Source organism: Talaromyces proteolyticus, assembly GCF_021365285.1.
Source record: "Talaromyces proteolyticus strain PMI_201 chromosome Unknown BGW36scaffold_7, whole genome shotgun sequence".
Taxonomy (NCBI): Eukaryota; Fungi; Ascomycota; class Eurotiomycetes; order Eurotiales; family Trichocomaceae; genus Talaromyces; species Talaromyces proteolyticus.
In genome coordinates this window covers 1531266-1552081 of record NW_025764283.1, presented here as the reverse complement: position 1 = coordinate 1552081, position 20816 = coordinate 1531266, and the positions used below count along the sequence as shown (strand labels likewise).

Here is a 20816-nt window from a genome sequence, read left to right as displayed (position 1 = left end):
CCATTTCAACGCTAGCCTTATTCAGACTAGTTGCCCTATTAACCTTATTTGCAACTGCTTGATAATCGCTCATAAGCAGAGCCGCCATCACGTCATTGGTTGAGCGCCCCTCCTCTGCGTACTAATACCTGCAGCTGTCGACGGGCATAAAACCCCATGTCTTCGTCTTTGCAGAGTTTGAGAGTATCATTTACATTCTCAAAGAAGTTCCCAAGCACTATCACTACCACCTCTACAACCCTCACAAAACGAACCATGGCGGTACGTCCACCCCGCCCTTTGCTCAAAGCTATCCATCCCACCATGTCTTCATGTCTCGTGTTGCATCAATCCTCTAACTTTCAGTGGTTGAATAAACAGACTGGCAACGATCAACCAATCTCACAGTGGGTCGCCCGCGACGACAAGTCCGGAGAGTTCAAGCGCGGTGTATCGCAGTTTCGCAACTTCATCTCGCGAGAGCCTGGCGCGCAGTTTCCGCCTGAGAAGGGCCGATACCATCTCTATGTCTCGTACGCTTGTCCATGGGGTATGTTTATTCCTGTTACAGATGTATAAATTCTAATGCGCTGACGTTGATTATAAAGCTCATCGAACTCTGATCACTCGCAAGCTCAAGGGCTTGGAAGAGTTCATCCCCGTCACATCGGTGCATTGGCACATGGGGGAGAAAGGTATATTCCATTGAAATATGGCGTGGAAATATCAAGATCTCGTACTTATGAAATACTAGGATGGCGATTTGTTACCCCGGACGAGAGGCTCCCCGGCGCTGACGTTCATCCTGACCCTCTCCACCCCCAATTCACCCATCTGCGCGACATATACTTTGATGTCGACCCCGAATACAAAGGTCGCTTCACTGTGCCCACACTGTACGACACCAAGACCAAGCACATCGTTAGCAATGAGGTATACCTGATTAAATCCTACACACAAGCCAACAACATCCAGCTAATTCGCCGGCACAGAGCTCGGAAATAATCCGCATGTTCTACCACGAATTTGACGACCTTCTTCCCGAGCCATACAAAAGCCTCGATCTATTCCCACCCTCGCTTCAGTCCCAGATCGAATCCTCCAACGAGTGGATATACAACGACGTCAACAACGGCGTTTACAAATCCGGCTTCGCGACGACTCAAGAAGCATACGAGAAAGCCGTCACCACACTCTTCTCATCCCTCGACAAAATCGAATCCCATCTCGCATCCCGCCAACAAATAGAAAACAAACTCACTTATTTCGGCGACGGCATCACCGAATCGGATATCCGCTTATACACCACCATCGTCAGATTCGATCCCGTGTATGTGCAGCATTTCAAGACGAATCTGCGCGATATAAGATCCGGATATCCGGCTATCCATAGATGGTTGCGGCATTTGTATTGGGATGTTCCCGCGTTCAGGGAGACTACGCAGTTTGAGCATATCAAGAAACATTATACAAAGTCGCATCCGCAGATTAATCAGTTTGCGATTACGCCGGTGGGGCCAGTGCCGGATATTCTTCCCAAGGATGAGGAGGTTAAGGCTGTTGTTGCGGCTTTGAAGTAGTTACTGGTTTTTCCGGAGTACGTGGTTAATTAGTAGTACTGAGGGGGCGCTAGGGTGTCTTGATTGCGTTTACGTATGCTTATTTGATTATGTCTGTTACGGTACATATAGGATATGACAATGATCGATTTAGTACCGGTTCTTCAAATATCATGCATGTATGGAGCATCAGCTCAACAGAAAAGAGAAGTGTCTAAATAATACAGGACCGCTCCGTTTGTTTCTCTATGGTATGTTCTAAATCAAATCCACCTCCAGAATTTCCTGGCTTTACATCACGTGGTGTAACTGTGGGCATGTGCAGAGACTAAATGAGCATGGAATGACAAAAAAGGAAACACCAGAGCCATGCATGAGTTAAAATGTGGAGGGAGTTGGATAGGAGACCCCTGGGTGTATTTCGAGGTGGACATGATTGTGAATGAGTAACAGGGATAAAATGGCCAGCCCAACGTTGGTAATAGTAGTTAGTAAACGGAAGAAGTCAATGATTGAGCCCAAGTTGATATGCAAAGATGACGATTGTGTATGTTGCGGACTATGATGGTGGGATGTTGATGGTATGGCGACTAGATCTTTCTAGGTGGGGTCACGCCGCGACACTGTTATGTTTGGGTATATAGAAACAAAAGTCTCAAGGGTTTGTCGGGACGCGATCGTTAAGATATGATGGTGGTTCAACAACCAAAGCAAGGCGGAAGGCAAGGCGGTAGGTAGTGTAGTCAATATTTATTTCAATCCGAGAATTCGTTTCGAGTTTTCGTACACAACATAACTGATCGAAACAGCAGGTGCAACTTTCAACATATTTGGAGTAATGCCCTTGTAAAATCCTCGAAATCCCTCGGAACGGTAGGTTGTACGAGCGACGTCAAAAATTCCGTCATAAGTGGCAGGATGCAAAACCGTGCCCTGAGCTTGTAGTCGCGTTCGTAGTACGTTGAGTGGGTAGACAAAGGAGGCTCCTAAAGCGCCGCTAAAAGCGCCGATGGCTCCTGTTGCAAAGTTGCTCAGGGGAACATCATCTTCGTGGCACTTGTTCAAGAGAGCTTTCCTAGCAAGCAGTCGTGCTTTAAGATACTCAAACGTAGATAGATCGATAGCTGCATAGGGAAACATGCCAAGGAGACCCAAAGGCAGACCACGAAAGAATGCAAAGCCACCGGTGCTTTGCCACATCTTTCGAGCAGTTTCTGCAATGAGTTTGTTTCCTTGCTTGCCGCCTTGTACGACTTCACATTGCATGCGACTAGAAACTCGTCAGTGGGAGATATACGTTGAGCCCTCAGTTTTACTCACAATTTTAAAGTATCAACTGGATAAACAAAACACTGTGCCACCATGCCGCCTAGTCCACCAGATAGGAATTGAGATGTAGGTCGTATCTGCTTCGGATCATTGTGTCCCTCGAGGCGAGCGAATGCACGTTTTGAAGACTGGAAATCTCAGCAAAGTCTACAAGTTCGTGTTGGATATGAACATACCTCATAAGCACCGAATTTGATGGCCGACTCTGGCATGATTTTGACCACGTTTAACCCATTCCCTGGAATTAGTAAGAGCGAGTCATGCTAAGGAACAATAGCAACAATAGCTTTACTGACCTGCAAAGAGACTGCGAATACCCCCAGCACGCCATAATTCCTTGGTCGCATCAACTAAACTCCTTGCACCCCTGCTGATGGCGCTCAGGGGAGCTCCCTTTCGAGCCGCACGGACAGCGTCTTCGCGAACACTAGTCCGGGCAATGAGATAGACTTTCAGACGGTCGAGAGGCGCGGTAGCTGTTCGTGAGACGGCGCCAGCAACTCCACCCGCGATGAAATAACCTAGGTGAGGGAAGATGTCCGTCAACTTCAGTTCAAAAGAGTGCACCGACAGCCACATAGCGACAGTCTGAGGAACAGATAGCACCTCCAGTTCAAGATCACTGTCAAACACGAGCAATTCCTGATCGGATGCTGACTCAGAATTGGACGTCTCAGCATACGCAACAGCCACCAGGTTGAATGGAGCAGCGCCCAGTGTCGAGACAGGAACTTGACAGAGATAGTAGAGCATGTTCGCCAGGGAATGGATGAAATGGTAGAGAAGCGGGATGTCAGTACCTAAACCCTGCAGAGTCTCGTTGATGTCTACATCTCCCTCCGGGTTTAGATTTCCCGTTGCTTTGTAGTAGGACAGAATGTTGCGTAAACTGGCCGTCTCAGTGGGCAAGAATAGTAGGAAATCCCTTAATTGAGGTGGCGGGTCAGACGCCATTTGCACAATAGGACAGAGCGGTATTGATTCACTGCGGGGTGCGTACCTCCATTCATTATAGCTGATCACCCCGTCATTGTTTTGGTCCATCTGCTCTAGAAACTCATCCAGCATAGAGCTCGACACCGTGATCCCTGCTTTTGAAAATGCATCTTTCAGCTCATTTCTGTCCAGCTCTCCATTGTGGTCTCGATCGATGCTCTGAAAGAGTTCCCACAATGCTTCGTCCGCATGAGAGACGAAGTCGCGAAATTCTAAGGCCATCATATTAGGCGCCAATGGCAGCGAAACAACCTTGCGAGCTTACCGCTATATTGTATACGACCATCCCCGCTTGTATCGACCGTTTTAAACACCTGGCGGAGCATGTAATCGGCATTTTTGAGGGCTGGCAGGAAACAAAAAAAGCCGTTAGTCTTCCAAGCGGGAGGGGCAGGCGCGCAGAACAAGAATAACAGAACACGGTCCACTCACGATGGTCCATCTTCTTGAGTCCCTTTTTCAACCCATTATAGTCCACGGAGCCCTGTCGCCGGGTGTCTATCGTCTCCCACAGCCGGTCGATCCTTTCGGGAGTCTCGACGGGGCCCATCTTCGAAGGCGGAAAAAATTGCTATCGGTGCGGCGCGAGCATCATCTCTCTCGATACCGGCAGAACAGACGAGTCGACGATCCCTAGATCGGCAGGCGCAAAGGATGCTGGTGCAGGAACGACCATGGAGCGCAGCTCGAGCAAAACAAGGCGACGATGCGATGTATTCTCTCCAGTCTGAGCCAGGGCGGAGAAGCAGGAGCAGGAGCCAGTGTCGGGCCGCATCGGGCCCAGTAGCCAATCAGCTCGGCCGTATTTCCACAGCGTCACTGTGTCTACGCCGGATCGGGTCGAGCTGCTCTCCTCCCGTTATCACAGATTCACGAACATGGCAGCAAACTACTGGGTGTCGACCCAGCGTCGACATTGGATGTTCACTCGGGAGCGGCTGGCCGAGGTCAGAGAAAGCCTTCGCGAGAGAGACAAAGATGGCCATCAGGTCCAGCTTCCTGACATGCGCATCATCAATATATACTTTAAAGACCGTTCGTGATGGCGATATCATGTACTCGGCCATCAAGCAGACGCTAAGACCTGATTAGAAATTTGCAGACTTGCCAAGCGGATGAACTCACGCCAGCAGGCTGTTGCAACAGCCCAAGTATACATGAAACGGTTCTACACCAAGGTAGATTTCCGACACACGAACCCATACCTAGTCATGGTCACAGCCTTCTATCTCGCCTGCAAGATGGAGGAATGCCCGCAGCATATCCGGTTTATTACGGGAGAAGCACGGCAGTTCTGGCCCGGTTCGATCCATCTACAGCCCATCTAGTTCAGCGCTAATGGTGTTCTAGAATTTATTGCCAACGATCCGGCAAAAATTGGGGAGTGTGAATTCTATTTAATATCTGAGATGAGTTCCCAACTCATTGTTCATCATCCGTACCGTACAGTATCGGAATTGAGTGCCGAACTAGAGCTGTCCACCGAGGAAGTTAATCAAGCATCAAATCTTATAAGCGATCATTACCAGACTGATTTACCTTTGCTATACCCACCCCATATCATTGCCGTGATGGCAGTCCTTCTTGCAGTGCTATTTGGGGGCGGCCAACGCGGGACTCATGGCTCAATGCCCCATTCGATGGCCGCTTCACTTCGAGAAGGTGGCATGGGAGCCACCATGTCTGCGCTCGGCGCAGATAGACACGGTGCAAGACCAGATCCGAGGATCCAAAAAATAATCAATTGGCTTGCTGAAAGTGATGTCGATATAAGGGCAATCGTCGAATGCACCCAGGAAATGGTATCATTGTACGAGTTGATGGAAGGGTTTAATATACAACATGTCAAAGAAGTCATTACCCGCATGATGAAGACGAAAAATATAGACAAGTGAGAACTTTATAATTCGTTATTTTCCGTCCCTACAGCCTTTGTACGCATCAATAGATTTCAACCAAGCCGTTTTTGTAAATGCAAACAAAACCCAAAATGCCACCAGTGGATGCGAAAATCCGATGCTTTCCACTTTCGCAAATGCCAAATTTGTTACCATGTCTTGTGCTCCAATATTATATAATCAGATGTGATACTTTCAGCATCTTCATCCAAATGGTTATTTAAAAAAAAAAACAGAATAACTAGCAAGAGTTCAAATGCTGAACTTAACCTGTGGAAGATAGGTTAGAGAGACCCAGTTTACAAATACTCCGTATATTGATTTCAAATTTCAAATTCTAAGCTTGATTGTAGTTATCTATTCTCAATTATCAGGCTATAACAGATGTGGTCTACTATATCAATCACTTTTTTAGTTGTACAGAGCCTTATAATAAGGCTAGTCTCATCAAAGTTATATCTTCCAGTTAGATGTTATATTTCAATGTAGCTTCTTGTACGCGGTCAAATGATTTTGGAATACCTTTAGATCCTTACATTTAGCAAGCCCATAATTATATTTTCATAAAAATTGTGATTTTAACTCTAAGCTACATCGAACTAGATTATATATCCAATCTATTGATTTCTATGTTGTATAAGAAAATAAGTAATCTTCTCTCATACCAAAGATGGCAAGGAAGTAATGAATTTTGGGGCAACAGTTTTGACATCGTTTTCTTGTTACTACATCTTGACCTCAGTACTGCTGCATTATAGTAACACTATAGCGAGCCTAATAGAAGGAACCTGGTTTGTCTGAGCTACGAAACTGTCACACACAGCACGGATTCGTCCATTAAATAAATCAGTTGTAACTAGTGACAACATTGAAGGAGCGCAGTATCAAAGGTATGCCCTCTTGGGTGTTGGATACCAGGATTGTATGTATTTGTACGGCATATTAGATGAGCGTGTAAAACTTCTGTCAATTCCGACGCGTCGGTATGCAGTCCGGAATAAACAGATCCCTAATACCAACCACATTAAACACGCCCGGAAGAAATGGGTTTATGTACAATAGCTACCAGAGTCTTTAAAACTTCGAGGGTTCTGTCGAGTAATTAAGAAAATTAAATGTAACGGACATTTCTCTTCTCTAGATACATAACAATCCAAATACTAAAATTTTTTTGATATAAAGTCACTTCTATACTCTTAAACTTGCAGACTGGCAAAATGATTTTCACAATATTCTGAATAAACTTCTACTAGTTGTTCGTTCACATAGACATCATTCGAATGAAATTCATTACGATACCCAGTGTCTTTTTGTAGTCAGGAGTGAGCAACCATCATGTGCTTGCTGATCACATGCTGAGTATTAAATCTTAAGCATGCAGGTGCTCGAGGTTCGCGTGGATGCAATTACGAACCCTTGTCCGCTGTCACTGTTCTTCCCATATCCCAGTCCAAATCATCAAGCCAATTCAGTCCTTCACTCATTAGATTAACGCCAAATTTAGTATCTATTCCGAATCCTAATGACGATTCGATTGATGTTTCTCTTATGCTCATCTGTTGTTGCTGTGGTTGAGTCATTTCCTCAGTAAATTGTTCTGGAGAGGGTGTGGAAATACGAAAGGTGGTATTGTGACTTTGTGACTGATATTCAAGGTCTTGAAAAGTAGAATATGTAGAAGGAGAGAGGGCTGACTGATAGTTCAGCGTCTCATCAAGAAGCCGACTTATCATATTTGTGGCTTCCACGCATGCGGTAGCGGTGACTGAAGACGGCATTTCAACAGTTCGAAGCCATGATACTAAAAAGACTAGGGAGCGAATAATCTCTGAACGAGATGGTGACGATGGAAGAGGTTTATTGGAAATGGTGTGGCGGTGGACTTCAGTGACAAGTACTCCAGCGGCTGGGATGCCGTATACCAGAAACTGGCAAGTATGCAGTTAGTCCATAAGTGTTTACTCAGTGCATTTCTGAAGTTGTGAAATAATACCTACAATCCATGGAAATTGGTTCTGGACTTCATGGTGATTATAATGCTTGACGAGATCCAAGACGACAGATACCACTTGCATCGAGGCATCAAGCAAATCATGTACTGTATCACGACTCCCTTCATATCTCATCCGTTGCGTATGGAAGACACAGGAGAGATACTCAAAATAGACAACGGCTCGAGCCAGGCATTCAGTGATGTCTTTTTCTTGCCAACAGTTGGAATTATAGCGGAATCTGACTGGGATCCGGTCCCAGGTTTTTTGGCATGATTGGTACGTCTGCCTATTGAATCAGTCAGATATATAGGTAGAAGGGTAGAAACTGTAGTCTCTTTACAGTAAATCCTGATAGCTTTCACATTTATATCCCAAAGCCAAGTCAAGCACCCGCTCCTTAAGGGTTGATAGTACATGGCGCATGCGTAGAACGGTTGCCGGATAGAATTGTCCTCGACGATTCCAGCCATCTTCACTAAGTCCTTCAAGGGCTACCTCCAACTCCCTGTCAGTCAAGAATAGCTGATCATCTGCTAGATCTAACGGAGGCGTGATATCGCAGTATCTATGTGGGAGGCGGGGTGGTCGTCCTAGAAGCGTTGATAGACCTTTGTCTCCCTTGTGCAAAATTGCCATCATTCGTTTCCGGGTCTCAGAAAGATAAAATGGAATATTTGTAGAATGTACGGCACGATGTAGACCCACTGCGTAAATGCTCGACACTAAGTCGCCGAAGAGACTATATAGCCGCTCACCTAATGCCGATGAGTTAGTCATATAGAACCACGGAAAAGGGACGTACCAGTCTCCCCTAATACCTCTGTTGCTAAGAGGGCATGGGTATACCGCATCCAAATTATTACATCGTTAACCTGTCCATGCTGTCTGAATATGTCAATACAAGCATTACCCGCGAGCACCATCTCTTTTGCAAACGTCTCGGCGTCCATCTCTACACCTTTAGCTAAGTTCAAGACATGAGTGCCTTTATACCGGCGGTGAACACTAAATCCAGCCAAAGCAAACATAAGCCCAACGAATTCCCACCGAATCTCTCGGGTGAACAAAGAACAGAATTCATCGGACGACATGCTACTTGTGAACTCAATAGGACGTGATGTCGCGTTGGTTATTTCCTTGTAGATCTTATCCCAATCGCCTGTAACATCCCAGGAATTTTTTTCGATACGTTCCCGCCCCAGGTGGAGTAGACGCCGGACAAGGGGCCCTGGAATAATAGTGAAGCCTCCCTTGCTATAGTACCAAGCGATTTGGTCATAGTAAAATCCGATCATAGAGATTAGATGAACTAGACGGGCACGTGTGTATGTATAGTCAGTTCGCCACCGCTCAAATTCTGCTTTCAAAGAGTCGTTCTCTTTTCGGGATATCCTTAAGGATGTCTCTCTGAATACAGACAAATAGCTAGTTGGCCCAAGAAAGGAGGCATTATCGGATACTCCAATAGAATTTGCATAAAAGTTTTGTGAGTTTATAGAACTGTAGGCAATTTTCTTTGATTTCGATCTGACTTGACTCTGATCTTTCTGTTTTGCGAGAGAACCGCTATTTCCGCCCTTTTCTTTGGTTAAAGGAGCAGGATGGTAGTAGCACTGAGGTGGATATGTCAGAAATAAGTGTTTATTTTTATTTCCTCTAGGTTTTGATACTGAGCATATGGTAATACGTGCCTGATTAGTGATATTTCTCGATTGGCATCGTCGACAAATCGGCGTAGTATGGTCACACCGCACTTTAGCCATCCTGCATGGTTCGCAGGAGGTGCGTTTTCCATTCCGACGTAGCATGGCAATTTTGTATCAGTCATAACAATAGTAAGCCCGAGCTAGACGATTCCCTTGTTAATCTCTAAGAATTGCGGCAATCGATGAATTTATGGTGGCTGTAGGTCTTTTTATTCCGAAAATGCGGAGATACACACGGACCATTTCATTCCGGTTTGCATGCTGGCACTTCGGAATAAGTTGCGGTAAATTCTTATTAGAAAAAGGAACGATATTCCAAAACGCCTCTTGGCATATCTGATTGGCATTCGGTCAGACCATTCGTCTCGATTTGATAACGTGTATTGGATCAAATCCATTGTGGGATATTTAGTGATTGATTTTGGGACTTGGAGTTTAGTAAATAGTCTTGTAGACTCATTGTAATTGTGTATATCTGCTGTCTTTTATTAGTATATATACGGAGTATTTAGTTAAAACACGCATCGACACGTCGATTATAGTGATGGAAGCTCTGCCGCAAAACGTGCTGTCGGAATATGTGGCACTAAGCATTGGGATAAGTTCCAAACACCCAAAATTACGACTCGATAGCGCCAAAACATTACGCCAAAAACTGACATTACTCAACTTTCGGCATAGCGTTTTGTCGCGTTATTCGTAACTTTGGGTGTTTTTAACCTATCCCCAAAAATGCTTAGTGCCAAATATTCCGACTCAAACTCCTATGAACCCCACAACTAGCCAGTATGTTGCGACGAACATGAATTTGTCGTCAATACGACCCTGATATGACAAGACGTGTTCTGGCCACGCCTGCTATTGCAACTCATTCTACCCCTTACTAGCACACCACCACTGGCCTAATGTCTGTGAGCAAACTCACCACCTGCCTCTGGTTCGACGGCCAAGCAGAGGAAGCCGCCTCGTTCTACACCTCCATATTCAAGAACTCCAAAATCACGGGGCGCCACTACTTCCCCGAAACCGGTAAGGAGTTACACGGGCGCGAGGCGGGTAGCCTCATGACTATCGAATTCGAGCTTAATGATCAGAAGTTTGTCGGCCTTAACGGTGGGCCCTACTTTAAATTCACGGGGGCAATCTCTATCATGGTCAACTGCAAGGACCAGGCCGAGGTCGACTACTACTGGGACAAGCTCAGCGAGGGCGGCGATAAGAGCAAGAGGCAGTGCGGCTGGCTGGCGGACAAGTTCGGCCTGTCGTGGCAAATCGTGCCTGACGAGTTCCACAAGATGCTGAACAGTACAGAGATAGAGAAACGGGACCGTGCGTATATTGCTATGTTGCACATGGAGAAGCTTGACGTGGACGGGCTACGCAAGGCTTTCGACGGGGAATAAACTTACTTTTACTGGCTTCTCTGCTTGGATAAGTTGACACCAATACCCGCCTTAGAAGTTTAAACGCGCGATAGCGGCAGTGAGGGAAGTTGAGGTGCTCAAAAGCCTAGCGCGGGGTCAAATAAGCAATGTAGGTATTAGGTACGTGAGTTCCTAATAGGTCTTAAATAGCAAAAAGAAATTTTTTACACTGTAACGCATTCCACGAGCTTTCCGCGCAGCCTCGCATAGAAAATGGCCAAGCCTTGATCCGTTCCCGCTGGCTTTCACAGCCGCTGCAGCTCGCTGGCACTGGAAACAGGAGATTCCAGGGATCCAGCGTGGAAGCTATCGGATCTATGCTGCCGGGATGGCGCTGTGCACGCATCGGGGCTCATCATGGCTTCGGGCCAACGTGTCAGTGTGAGCTATTATTACTGGCAGGAAACACTGTAGAAGTTAAACACGGTTGGGTAATTATTCGATTATCATTATACCACTATGGAACCTATAAATCCCACAATTGAATAACCCAGGCCTTTTCTCAAATGCTTATCTTGAATACTATCTCCTGTTCTTCAAAATCTACCTGAATACATTGCGAGTAGAAATTTACAGATCCCTACTCTGACCCCTTTTCTACTATGACATTTTCATGAATAATATTCCTATCTGTATTTATCTCTCTACATTAATATCTCCTAGAAAAGAAAGTTGTTTAGTTCATATCTCTATTAAATACAAGATAGAAAGCTTACTCCTTAGTCTTCTTGTCCTGAAGTATATTTATAATAGGAATAATAATTATAGTAATAGTGCTGAACACTAGAGCTATAATAAATCCTTTATGGTGTATAGGAGCATCAACTTGTTGCCAGACCAGGAGTGGAAGCCAGGCTCCAACTGCACTAACCATTGGAATTATTCTGACTAGAACTGTCATGATCAAAGGGCTTTCACCATGGTGAAACCATTCAGGCTATAGATAGATGTTCTTTGTATACCTTTGGCTATATATATGATCCCTAGGTCTCTCTCATGTACTATTAGAACAAGCTTCCATATATAATCAGAATGCACACATACCTTAGATCATTACAAGAACAAGGGCTCGCTCTTCAGTATCATCAGTACAGATTTTGTTCTTCCAGCTATTTAGATGTTAGATATTATATTGTTAGAAGGGAAAAATAAAACTCATATAAAGACTATACTGAACAGACCAATGTGTATACCCGCTAGATAGTAACAGGCCTAGCGCCAGTTTTCAATAATATTCCAGCCAGCTAATAATTTATAGTAATGAGGTAAGAAATTTGAAATATATAATATCAGTATAACTAGTTACTACTTGAGAAAAATAAGAGAGGAAAGTAAATATCGCTCTAAAGAGAAGAACTTGTCATGACTGTCTTTTCAAGGATATGTTCGATATCTATGTAAAGATCAGTGCAGAGAATATCTGAATTGCATACGTTCCTATAGAGTATAAATCGATTTATTGAACGGTATATTTAGGATTTTTATGGACTTTGAGGTGCTATGGAAGTTCTACTTGTTCCGCTGATCATGTTATGAAGAAGTCAGTAAGGATGATGTTTGGAGGATTTTTTTTCCCAACTCATATATAATAGAGACTGAGAAGATAAATATGCCAAGATAACGATTTTTAAAAGATATATAAGCTGTTACGATCGGCACATGGCTAAGTATGTGGTGTCATACAACTAGAATACTCAGCACAAGGAGAGAAATCGACTATGTACAAAGCAGCGCATCGCGGTTATATAAGATGTGTGGGGCATATTCCGCTAACGGCACATGGCATGCTAACCCGAACCCTAACCGTCTTAAGCATCCATGTCCGTTGCTCAGCATCCACATGCTGAGCCAGCCGTCACACATTTCAGAAATAAACTTCCTAAAAAGGAATGTATTAAAACATTTCAAGAAAAGTTATCATTCCAGTCCCGGTGACACAACGTTCCAACATTGATTTAAAAACATATCCGTTTTAATTACATTATATACAAAATAACCATCGATTAATATTAGCTATCAACGATATTACTAGGATAGTGACATTTTTTGTAACAGAAAAATAACTGTATCTTTTATCGTAACTACACCCTATTGACGTCTAGACCCGTTTCCCTGCCGGTAGCGGTTCCCACAAAGTCCGCTATTGATATATAGAGCAGATTAGAAACTGTCTCTGGCTATATCAACTAGAAAGCCAACTTGATGTTGATTCCAAGGTCTGGTCTATGTTGTACTCAGTCGTCACGAGTATCTTTCGGTTATCAGAGGGTGGTGGATGGCTCATTTGATGGTCGGATTCACCAACGTTTAAGCCACGATGTACGGGGGGACGAGATTCAGCAAAGGCAGATGCCGAGTATCCCAGTCGATTGGTCTCTTCCTCGTTCGATCGCCCCTTGCGGATGGATAGTGCGTATAATTCGTTCTGTGTACCATGGGCGGAATGATGATTCCGAACTGCAGCATTGAGCATACCGGAGGAGAAGGTGTCAAGGAATGGCTTGAGATAAGGTATACAAGCAGTTATGATACTGACGCCCAGGACGCATTGGGTGACAATTTCGCTCTTGACAATAGCAAAAGTGAGGTCGGGATTGCTGTGAGAGCTTGTGATATAATAGAGACGTACGATGGTAACGATAACAGTACTAGTTTTGGAACTGGTCAAAAAATAAAGACAGGAAATGGGAATGAGAGGAAAGAAACGCATACAAGATACGGAATGAGAAGGCTCCAATAACCATAAGCTTCTTTCTCCGATTGATGTGCACTCCAATCATCATGATCACTGGAAGGCTGAGCATAATCGCTTCGATCAGGATGTCCATCGGAGTAACACCAATCCAGTATGCTTCCTAAATATCGAGGTTAGAACTGTACGTTAACAGTTCAATGCTGTCTTTATCCACCCACCATGTTAATACATATGTCTGACTGTAGGTTCCAAACTTGAGGAGGACTGCATCGAAACAGTGAAGGAAAGATTATCGCCACTGTCCAAATACCAACGGCATACGACGTCCACCTCGCAATATTCCTGTGGCTATCCGCGATAGCCAAGTATCGCAGAAGCTCCAGAACCGACAGCTTCGCAGAAGATGTGGTTAGAATGTAAAACAAATCGCTGACATAGATGCTTTTGTCAATGCTGTGAAGCTGTGCCGTCGTCAGGAGATCTCGCTTCTTCCCCAACCCATGCTGAACCCCAATCGAAACAGTAATGCATTCAACGATGTGGAAAATCTGGTTCGAGAAGTCGAAGAGGACAAAAGGTTAGTGAGATAGAAATAGATTCCAGGAATTGATAAAGAGGTGTCAAGAGTCCGTAAATGCAGGAATTGAGAATCTGATGACATACCATGGCAATAATGGCAAAGAAATCATCTATAGAGAGCATTCGTCTTATAATCAGTCGTGTTATCAGACGAATCAAGGTTGATAAAACCGCAATCACAACGCAAAACCATGCAGCCACGGCGATAGTTGGTCCATGGTCATCCGCAGTCACCACCACCGACGTAGTTTGACGAAAAAGCAAATTCAACATTATAATCAGGATGCGGCCAGAGACTGGACAAAGAAATCCTGATGGTCGTCGAAAGAATTTTTTCAGATATCACCTTGCCATACGCATATTCAATTCCTACAAGATCATTGACAGAGAAGAGCGCAAGACCGACCGAGACGAAGAAATCTCAAATATCTTTGGTTTAAGGCACAACAGCAATTCAACTTGAGGTATCGACGTGTTCTGCGTATTATAATGCATGTAATTACCAAGCATACCTCGTGCTTGAAACTCTACTGGAAATAAATTTTAAACCCAGAAAGGGTTTCAAGTCTCCAAACATTAGTAGGCATTGCCTGCATGTTCTTTATAAAAAGAAATATGTTAATGCTCATCGCTCCTGCGCAGTTTTACTACTCCGCAGTCGTAAGTGCTAGTAATGTTAACCAAAGTTTCGTAACACAGCCTTCACTCCAGTCGATTGGGGTACGGAGCACTAGTTAGTACACGTCATCCTCGTACCTCACACCCCTGTAGCGAGTACGTGACGGAAGAAATACTTGTTGCCTACTGCGTACTTTGTGGAAATTTAAAATGAAAAATAAAAAATAAAAAATGTACGAGCTTTTATCGGCCAATGATAAAGTTTCCAAGGAGACAAGGGGTGTAATTACATGCAACGGAGTGATATTTATTTCCGACTGAGAACCGAAGATTACATATGTACCATATCCCTGTCTCGTACGACATTAACTCCGTTCTTAGTTTACGAATAATACAAGGCTAACTTCGAGAATATGTAATATCAAATTACAATTAATGCCCTGAAAGTGGTGGTTCCAATTACCCGCTATCACGGTATCACCACTAACCTTCGTTATTTAATCCTTGTTTCTTTCTAGTCCAGTCCTTGGTCTAGAATCTAGTGCCACTGTCACCTCCTCTCATCATTATTAGTTTTATTTAGTGCTACAGGGAGAGCCGTATTTCTCTCTACTTTCGAGGTTACCTCCCATCGTGTGCTTGTCAGATAAGAATCCAACCACCAAGAATTATACGGGAAAGTTCGCATTCCGACACTAAAAATCATGTCGACCTTCAAAATGAGGGAGATCGATGTGCAGGAGCAGCCTGGAGCCCAAAATATCAGTCGCAAGGGATTCACACGTCGCGATGAGATTGATATGGCAAGGCTAGGAAAACGGCAGCGATTTCACGTATGTTCATTCCTTCAAATTGCAGGATGTCACCCAGAAGATCAACTTTCAACACCTATTCTAGTATGCTAACATGCGATTATGACTTCGTTGTAGCGAATTTACGGATTCTTGTCGATGCTGGGTTTCACAACGACGATGATGTGTACTTGGGAGGCGGTATTTTTGTGAGCGACCCCAGCGATTCAGTGCTCTTATCAATTTATAACATTCACCCGCGATTGTCGTTCGATGGTCGATTATTGAACTAATGCAATCTCATCAGTGCGAATACCACAGCTATGGTGGATGGCGGGCCCGTCTCGCTTGTCTATGGATACATTTTCTGCTTCTTTGGCACCCTTGCTACTGCTGCTTCATTGGGAGAGTTGGCTTCAATGTAAGAGATTCTTACTCAAAGCTATCCTGTCAAGTGCATGAACCATCAGGAGAGTCAAGATTCTAACAAGGTTATGAAAGGTCACCTACTTCCGGTGGCCAGTATCACTGGGTCGCTCAACTCTCCCCTGAAAAATCCAAAGTTTTCCTTAGCTGGTTGACTGGTAAGCCGATAGAGATTTACCAGCATATAACTACGTGTTTTGGGTATTTTGTTCTAATTTTTCCGCAGGGTGGAGTGCTTTGACTGGATGGTGGGCCAATACTGCATCTGCTATTTACTTCGCCGGCACGATGATCCAGGGCCTCCTCGTACTCAACAAGCCTTCCTACGTGATCGAAAGATGGCAAGGAACGCTACTTATGTTCGCTTTCTTGATCGTTGTCGTATTTGTTAACACCATTGCTGCCCGACTGCTACCAAAGATCGAGGGCTTGATCCTATCTATTCACATTGTTGGTTTCTTTGCCATTCTAATTCCGCTAGTCTACCTGGCTCCGCACAGCTCTGCTGAATTCGTCTTTACCGAATTCGCGAACTCATCCGGTTGGTCTAGCAATGGCTTGGTGTGGTTTATTGCTTTGATGAGTTCCAACCTGCCTTTCATCGGCTACGATGGTCCATGCCATATGGGTAATTCACCCTCCCCTTTGAACTTCTCCAAGTGATCTAAATTCTTTTCTAGCGGAGGAAATCCAAAATGCCTCGATAATTGTGCCTTGGTGTATGGTATCCACTGTCATGATCAATGGCCTTCTGGGCCTTGCTATGACCCTTGTATTTTTGTTCTGCATAGGCAACTTAGACGATGCGCTCAGCTCACCCACTGGTTACGATTTCATCGAGGTGTTTCAAAATGCCACCAATTCCCACGCGGGAACTTCTATCATGACTGCTATCTTGATCGTCCTTGTTATGTCTGCCTGCTTCGGTTTCCTGGCTTCTGCATCCCGCCTTACCTGGGCTTTGGCGCGCGACCGTGGTACGCCTTTTTCGAACATTATCAACAATGTGAGTTGAATAATTATTTCCTCCTACACTCTATATACTTATAGTTAAAACATACTGACTACGGCAAATATAGGTGAGCGAGCGTACTGCGCTTCCCATGAATTCCATTTTGCTCTGCACCGCTCTCACTGCTTTGATCTGTGTGATCAATATCGCCTCAACCACTGCGTTCAACGCAATTGTATCGCTAACTATTGTCGGTCTCTACTCTTCCTATTTAATCGCCATCAGCCTGGTCCTGAAGAAACGTATTCTCGGCGAGACTGTGGACTTTGGACCATGGACCATGGGTCCATTCGGCATCTTCGTCAACGCTTGCTCAATGTTTTTCCTTATTATTTCTATCACTTTTTCCTTCTTTCCTCCCATGTACCCAGTGACTAATACCAATATGAATTGGTCCATTGTCGTGTTTGGCGGTGAGATGATCCTTGGACTCTGCTGGTACGCCATTCGCGGCCGCCATCAGTATAACGGTCCCATTGTTGAATCACCGATTGTCTTGGATGATCAAATTGTTAATGGTTCTTTCTCTTGATTCTGTATTATATCAATTGATATAGACACTCATTCCCGAAAAAAGATATGAGATCTGCTCTATTTCTTCTATTCCTTCATTGTCAATTTTTACTGACTTGATATTAGGCATCCTGTAGATATCTATCTACCTGTGTGGCTAATGGAAAATTCTTTTCATTCTCCCATTTCTCCATCTTATCGGAGTCTAATTGTCCGTCCATTCGTGGATTGTAGATGACCACGTGCGGCTAACGCACGTAAACTTAGCAGACACTTCCTTTGTATGATATTTTCCATGATTAGCAAGAATAATTTCCGACATATAGGGCCCAAATTCCCACAGGCTACGGGCTACAAGTGCCCAAGACCCAAGAGGCCACTCGAGAGGTGAATATAGGAGAGTGTATTCGTTCATAGCTTCAGACATTGGTTTGCAACTAATGCATACTATTTCTTAAGTGATACGGCTATCTTTGCCGGACCAGACCAAAATAGCCTGAAGCATTCGGCTACTCGGGAAATTAGAATTTACACACGAAGAACGCTAGTAATGATTAAAATACTAGAAACAAGAAATACATATAGTCTCTATTCACTTCACACAATAATGATCACAAAATCTGAGCAACCGACCTTTTGATTCCCGCCCGTTCGCTCCTGGATAGGCGGATTTGGAAGTATTTATCGAGTGCCGCGACACGGTCATCCTCTAACTCGAGCTTTTGCAACAGCTCTACTGTGCCACCAACGCGACGTCTAACCTCGTCGTTGAACAGTGTCAGGTCACCGATAATCTGTTCGCCCGCATCATCTAATATCATGCGCGAGAGAACAACATAGAATGTAAACCAGCTGGATCTGTGAGTGGACATGAAGAAGTTAATGATCTCAAAGTCATCCGGCGTGAATTCAACCTCAGTAAAGGCATAGGCGGGAGTCCACGGCGCAGTTTCATCTCCATTCTGAAACTCGTAATGCCACAGCTCCTGCTGATGGCTGCTGTTGACGTGCTGGAGCAGGGTTCCTTGACGTAGACGACCGGTCTGCTTGCCATAATTGAAGAAAGTCTTCCCCGCCACCAGAGGGATAGGTGAGTGTGGTCCGTTGGAACCAAACCCCACGTCAACCAGATACTGGTTTATACCAATCGTCACCAGGTTCACCATATGATTCCTATCGCCGTCTAGTTAGGCGTATCGGCTTAAAACCCGAAGTAGGGGGGGGGTACCCACCAACCATCGAATTTAGGGCCCTTCCAGTTCTTCCCGGCTGCCACCGGCTGCGCCGCCTCGTTCACCCGAGCCCCCGCTGAATACGCGTTGTAGCCCAAGCTGCGCAAGACAGTTCCAAAGAGCCCATTGTTCTCCAAGCAATACCCCCCATAGCCGCTACCCCGCTCGACGATTTTGTGAAATAGCTCCTGTTCATCGATAGAGATAGTGTGGTGTGTTGAGTAGTGAAGGTAGACATTCTCGAATGGAACAGCTGCTAGGTGGTACCGTTGTAGTGTAGTCAACAAATCCAACCGAGTCTTTTCATCATGTTTATCAACATCTACTGTGTTTTTACCCGAAAGTAAGGCTGTCCGGACTGTTGGTGGCAAAGCGATGCGATCAAAATACTGGTGGAGCTGTTTGAGGGTATAGGTTTGGCGTTGCGCCCATTCCGGCTTTTCCATGGCCTTCAGTCTGCTAGGAAAGCTAATTTTAGTTGTATTTCCCTTTTATTTTTTCCCTTGGACAAGCGTCGAATTTCTACAGAGTATAGAACAGGGAAGACTTTAAGAAAGCAGGAAGGAAAAAGGTCCCCCACGCGTGCAACCCTCACAATTGTTTTTAGACCAAGCGTATAATATATCACCGTACCTGTAAAGCTCTGCGTAGTTTTCATCATTGTTTTTTTCCGAAAAGAATCACGATGTCGCGCTAGGTGATCTAATATCCGGTCCAATGGTAACAAGATCTAATGCTGTACGCTGCGAGAACTGTTCCATTTTATAAGCCAAGATCATCAAGGCCTAGTCGATTCTAGGATCTTGACATACTAACAGGAAACCGCTGATATACAGGCCCCAGGAAGGATTGCAGCTTTAATAAAGAGGATTTGAAGTGGGTTATCAACTTACAACGTACAACTTCTACTAATAAACACCTTGCTAGCAGTCCTAAAGGTAGCTTAGCGTCGTCCATATTACGTACGGTTTACTAGGTATTCGTAGCGATGCAAAACGCTATTCACTCTGGGTACAGACTAATTAAAGCCTCGTAACGCGTAATGATAAAATCGATATTTAAGAATTTTAAGATACTTGGTAGGATTTTAGATTAACGCTTTACTACGTTTAGATATACTCAAGGTTACACATGAGTAACTACATAACTAAGTACGGAGGTCGACTACATAACGTTGTTGGCTTACAACTTTAGTCGACTGCTTTCCTTTTAGGGCCTTGCTCAGCAGCACGGTATTCACAATTTGTAAGTTGTAAGTCTGTCGACCTACTGCAAATCCTCCTGATCAGTGCAGTGTACAGTACGGGGTAGATTTCAACGCTCGCCGAGATGTTAGGCCTAGATCTAGGACAGGTCTAGCCCACATTAGTGTCCAAATCCGATGTCGTATATTAGAATTTTACTGTATTAGCTTTTACACTTACTGGACTCCGTGAATCGTAATACCACACATCTGGTATATTTACGGTACTTACGGTAATTATGCCTAGGTTTAAATTTCTGTAAATGCACCACCCCTGCTCTTTGCTAAATATTTAAATGGCCATTCCCCATGGGATGTTGGCGCGCGATCCAACATTGGATTGATGAATGTTACATCAATAAAATCGCGCAATCACGAAATCAATACCAAATTCCATCATTGAATAAGTGCGCAACACAATAAGTGTAATCAACTGGATTGGCCAGCTAGATCGTTAGGTATTGGTCTGCCTTTACCTCGAGTTAGAAAGAAGGGTGACGCTGTACACAAGCATCTGCTTATACTAAATACGCATGTATAAGCTTGATCTTGTGCCATACTTTGGAAATTTCAACGATTTTCCCAGTTATGGAGAGCTATATTCAATTAAATCAAGTCCCAGTTTCTATCTGGAAGCCTTGTATCTCCCTATATACATATAGCCTCAGTAGCCTTCGACTCGGCTTTGACTACCTTCTAGTACTCCGTGGTCTGTGCGGAGACCTTGAAACCCGGTTCTCCACCATGTCACAACAAGATAAAGTATCAATATACATATCTAAGCGGTTAGAAGCGAAACAATATCTGTCTCCTCTAAATATC

The 20816-nt window shown here is 44.4% G+C and overlaps 8 protein-coding genes across 8 annotated transcripts; 4 read left to right on the top strand and 4 right to left on the bottom strand.

Annotated features, from left to right (window-relative positions):
* Positions 1-303: 303 nt before the first annotated feature.
* BGW36DRAFT_360281 (glutathione S-transferase) lies at positions 304-1559 on the top strand (the record flags this gene model as incomplete). The annotated part of the gene is made up of 4 exons (XM_046214159.1): positions 304-529; positions 588-674; positions 734-912; positions 972-1559. 4 exons carry the CDS (start codon positions 304-306, stop codon positions 1557-1559), a joined length of 1080 nt encoding a protein of 359 aa, XP_046071383.1.
* Positions 1560-2288: 729 nt separating this feature from the next.
* Positions 2289-4413, bottom strand: BGW36DRAFT_298088 (putative calcium dependent mitochondrial carrier protein; the record flags this gene model as incomplete). The annotated part of the gene is made up of 7 exons (XM_046211408.1): positions 2289-2808; positions 2859-2995; positions 3044-3105; positions 3164-3792; positions 3868-4075; positions 4129-4209; positions 4269-4413. The coding sequence occupies 7 exons, from the start codon at positions 4411-4413 to the stop codon at positions 2289-2291; spliced, it is 1782 nt and encodes a 593-aa protein (XP_046071382.1).
* A 312-nt stretch (positions 4414-4725) lies between these two features.
* On the top strand, positions 4726-6011 carry BGW36DRAFT_381030 (putative C-type cyclin). The gene is made up of 3 exons (XM_046216386.1): positions 4726-4898; positions 4956-5165; positions 5214-6011. Exons 1-3 carry the CDS (start codon positions 4742-4744, stop codon positions 5756-5758), a joined length of 912 nt encoding a protein of 303 aa, XP_046071381.1. The 5' UTR covers positions 4726-4741; the 3' UTR covers positions 5759-6011.
* A 931-nt stretch (positions 6012-6942) lies between these two features.
* Positions 6943-9648, bottom strand: BGW36DRAFT_417604 (uncharacterized protein). The gene is made up of 5 exons (XM_046219392.1): positions 9447-9648; positions 8558-9368; positions 8096-8510; positions 7759-8041; positions 6943-7689 (listed from the first exon to the last, which is right to left on the bottom strand). The coding sequence occupies exons 1-5, from the start codon at positions 9561-9563 to the stop codon at positions 7168-7170; spliced, it is 2148 nt and encodes a 715-aa protein (XP_046071380.1). The 5' UTR covers positions 9564-9648; the 3' UTR covers positions 6943-7167.
* A 609-nt stretch (positions 9649-10257) lies between these two features.
* Positions 10258-11191, top strand: BGW36DRAFT_381026 (putative 3-demethylubiquinone-9 3-methyltransferase). The gene has a single exon (XM_046216385.1). The coding sequence runs from the start codon at positions 10367-10369 to the stop codon at positions 10862-10864; it is 498 nt and encodes a 165-aa protein (XP_046071379.1). The 5' UTR covers positions 10258-10366; the 3' UTR covers positions 10865-11191.
* A 1726-nt stretch (positions 11192-12917) lies between these two features.
* On the bottom strand, positions 12918-14753 carry BGW36DRAFT_381025 (uncharacterized protein). Its single transcript, XM_046216384.1, has 4 exons — positions 14244-14753; positions 13799-14128; positions 13598-13740; positions 12918-13533 (listed from the first exon to the last, which is right to left on the bottom strand). Exons 1-4 carry the CDS (start codon positions 14430-14432, stop codon positions 13068-13070), a joined length of 1128 nt encoding a protein of 375 aa, XP_046071378.1. The 5' UTR covers positions 14433-14753; the 3' UTR covers positions 12918-13067.
* A 555-nt stretch (positions 14754-15308) lies between these two features.
* BGW36DRAFT_381020 (amino acid/polyamine transporter I) lies at positions 15309-17992 on the top strand. The gene is made up of 7 exons (XM_046216383.1): positions 15309-15610; positions 15707-15777; positions 15876-15989; positions 16070-16152; positions 16221-16622; positions 16675-17000; positions 17074-17992. Exons 1-7 carry the CDS (start codon positions 15482-15484, stop codon positions 17536-17538), a joined length of 1590 nt encoding a protein of 529 aa, XP_046071377.1. The 5' UTR covers positions 15309-15481; the 3' UTR covers positions 17539-17992.
* BGW36DRAFT_381018 (putative N-acetyltransferase family protein) lies at positions 17993-19372 on the bottom strand. The gene is made up of 2 exons (XM_046216382.1): positions 18752-19372; positions 17993-18692 (listed from the first exon to the last, which is right to left on the bottom strand). Exons 1-2 carry the CDS (start codon positions 19195-19197, stop codon positions 18131-18133), a joined length of 1008 nt encoding a protein of 335 aa, XP_046071376.1. The 5' UTR covers positions 19198-19372; the 3' UTR covers positions 17993-18130.
* Positions 19373-20816: the final 1444 nt, after the last annotated feature.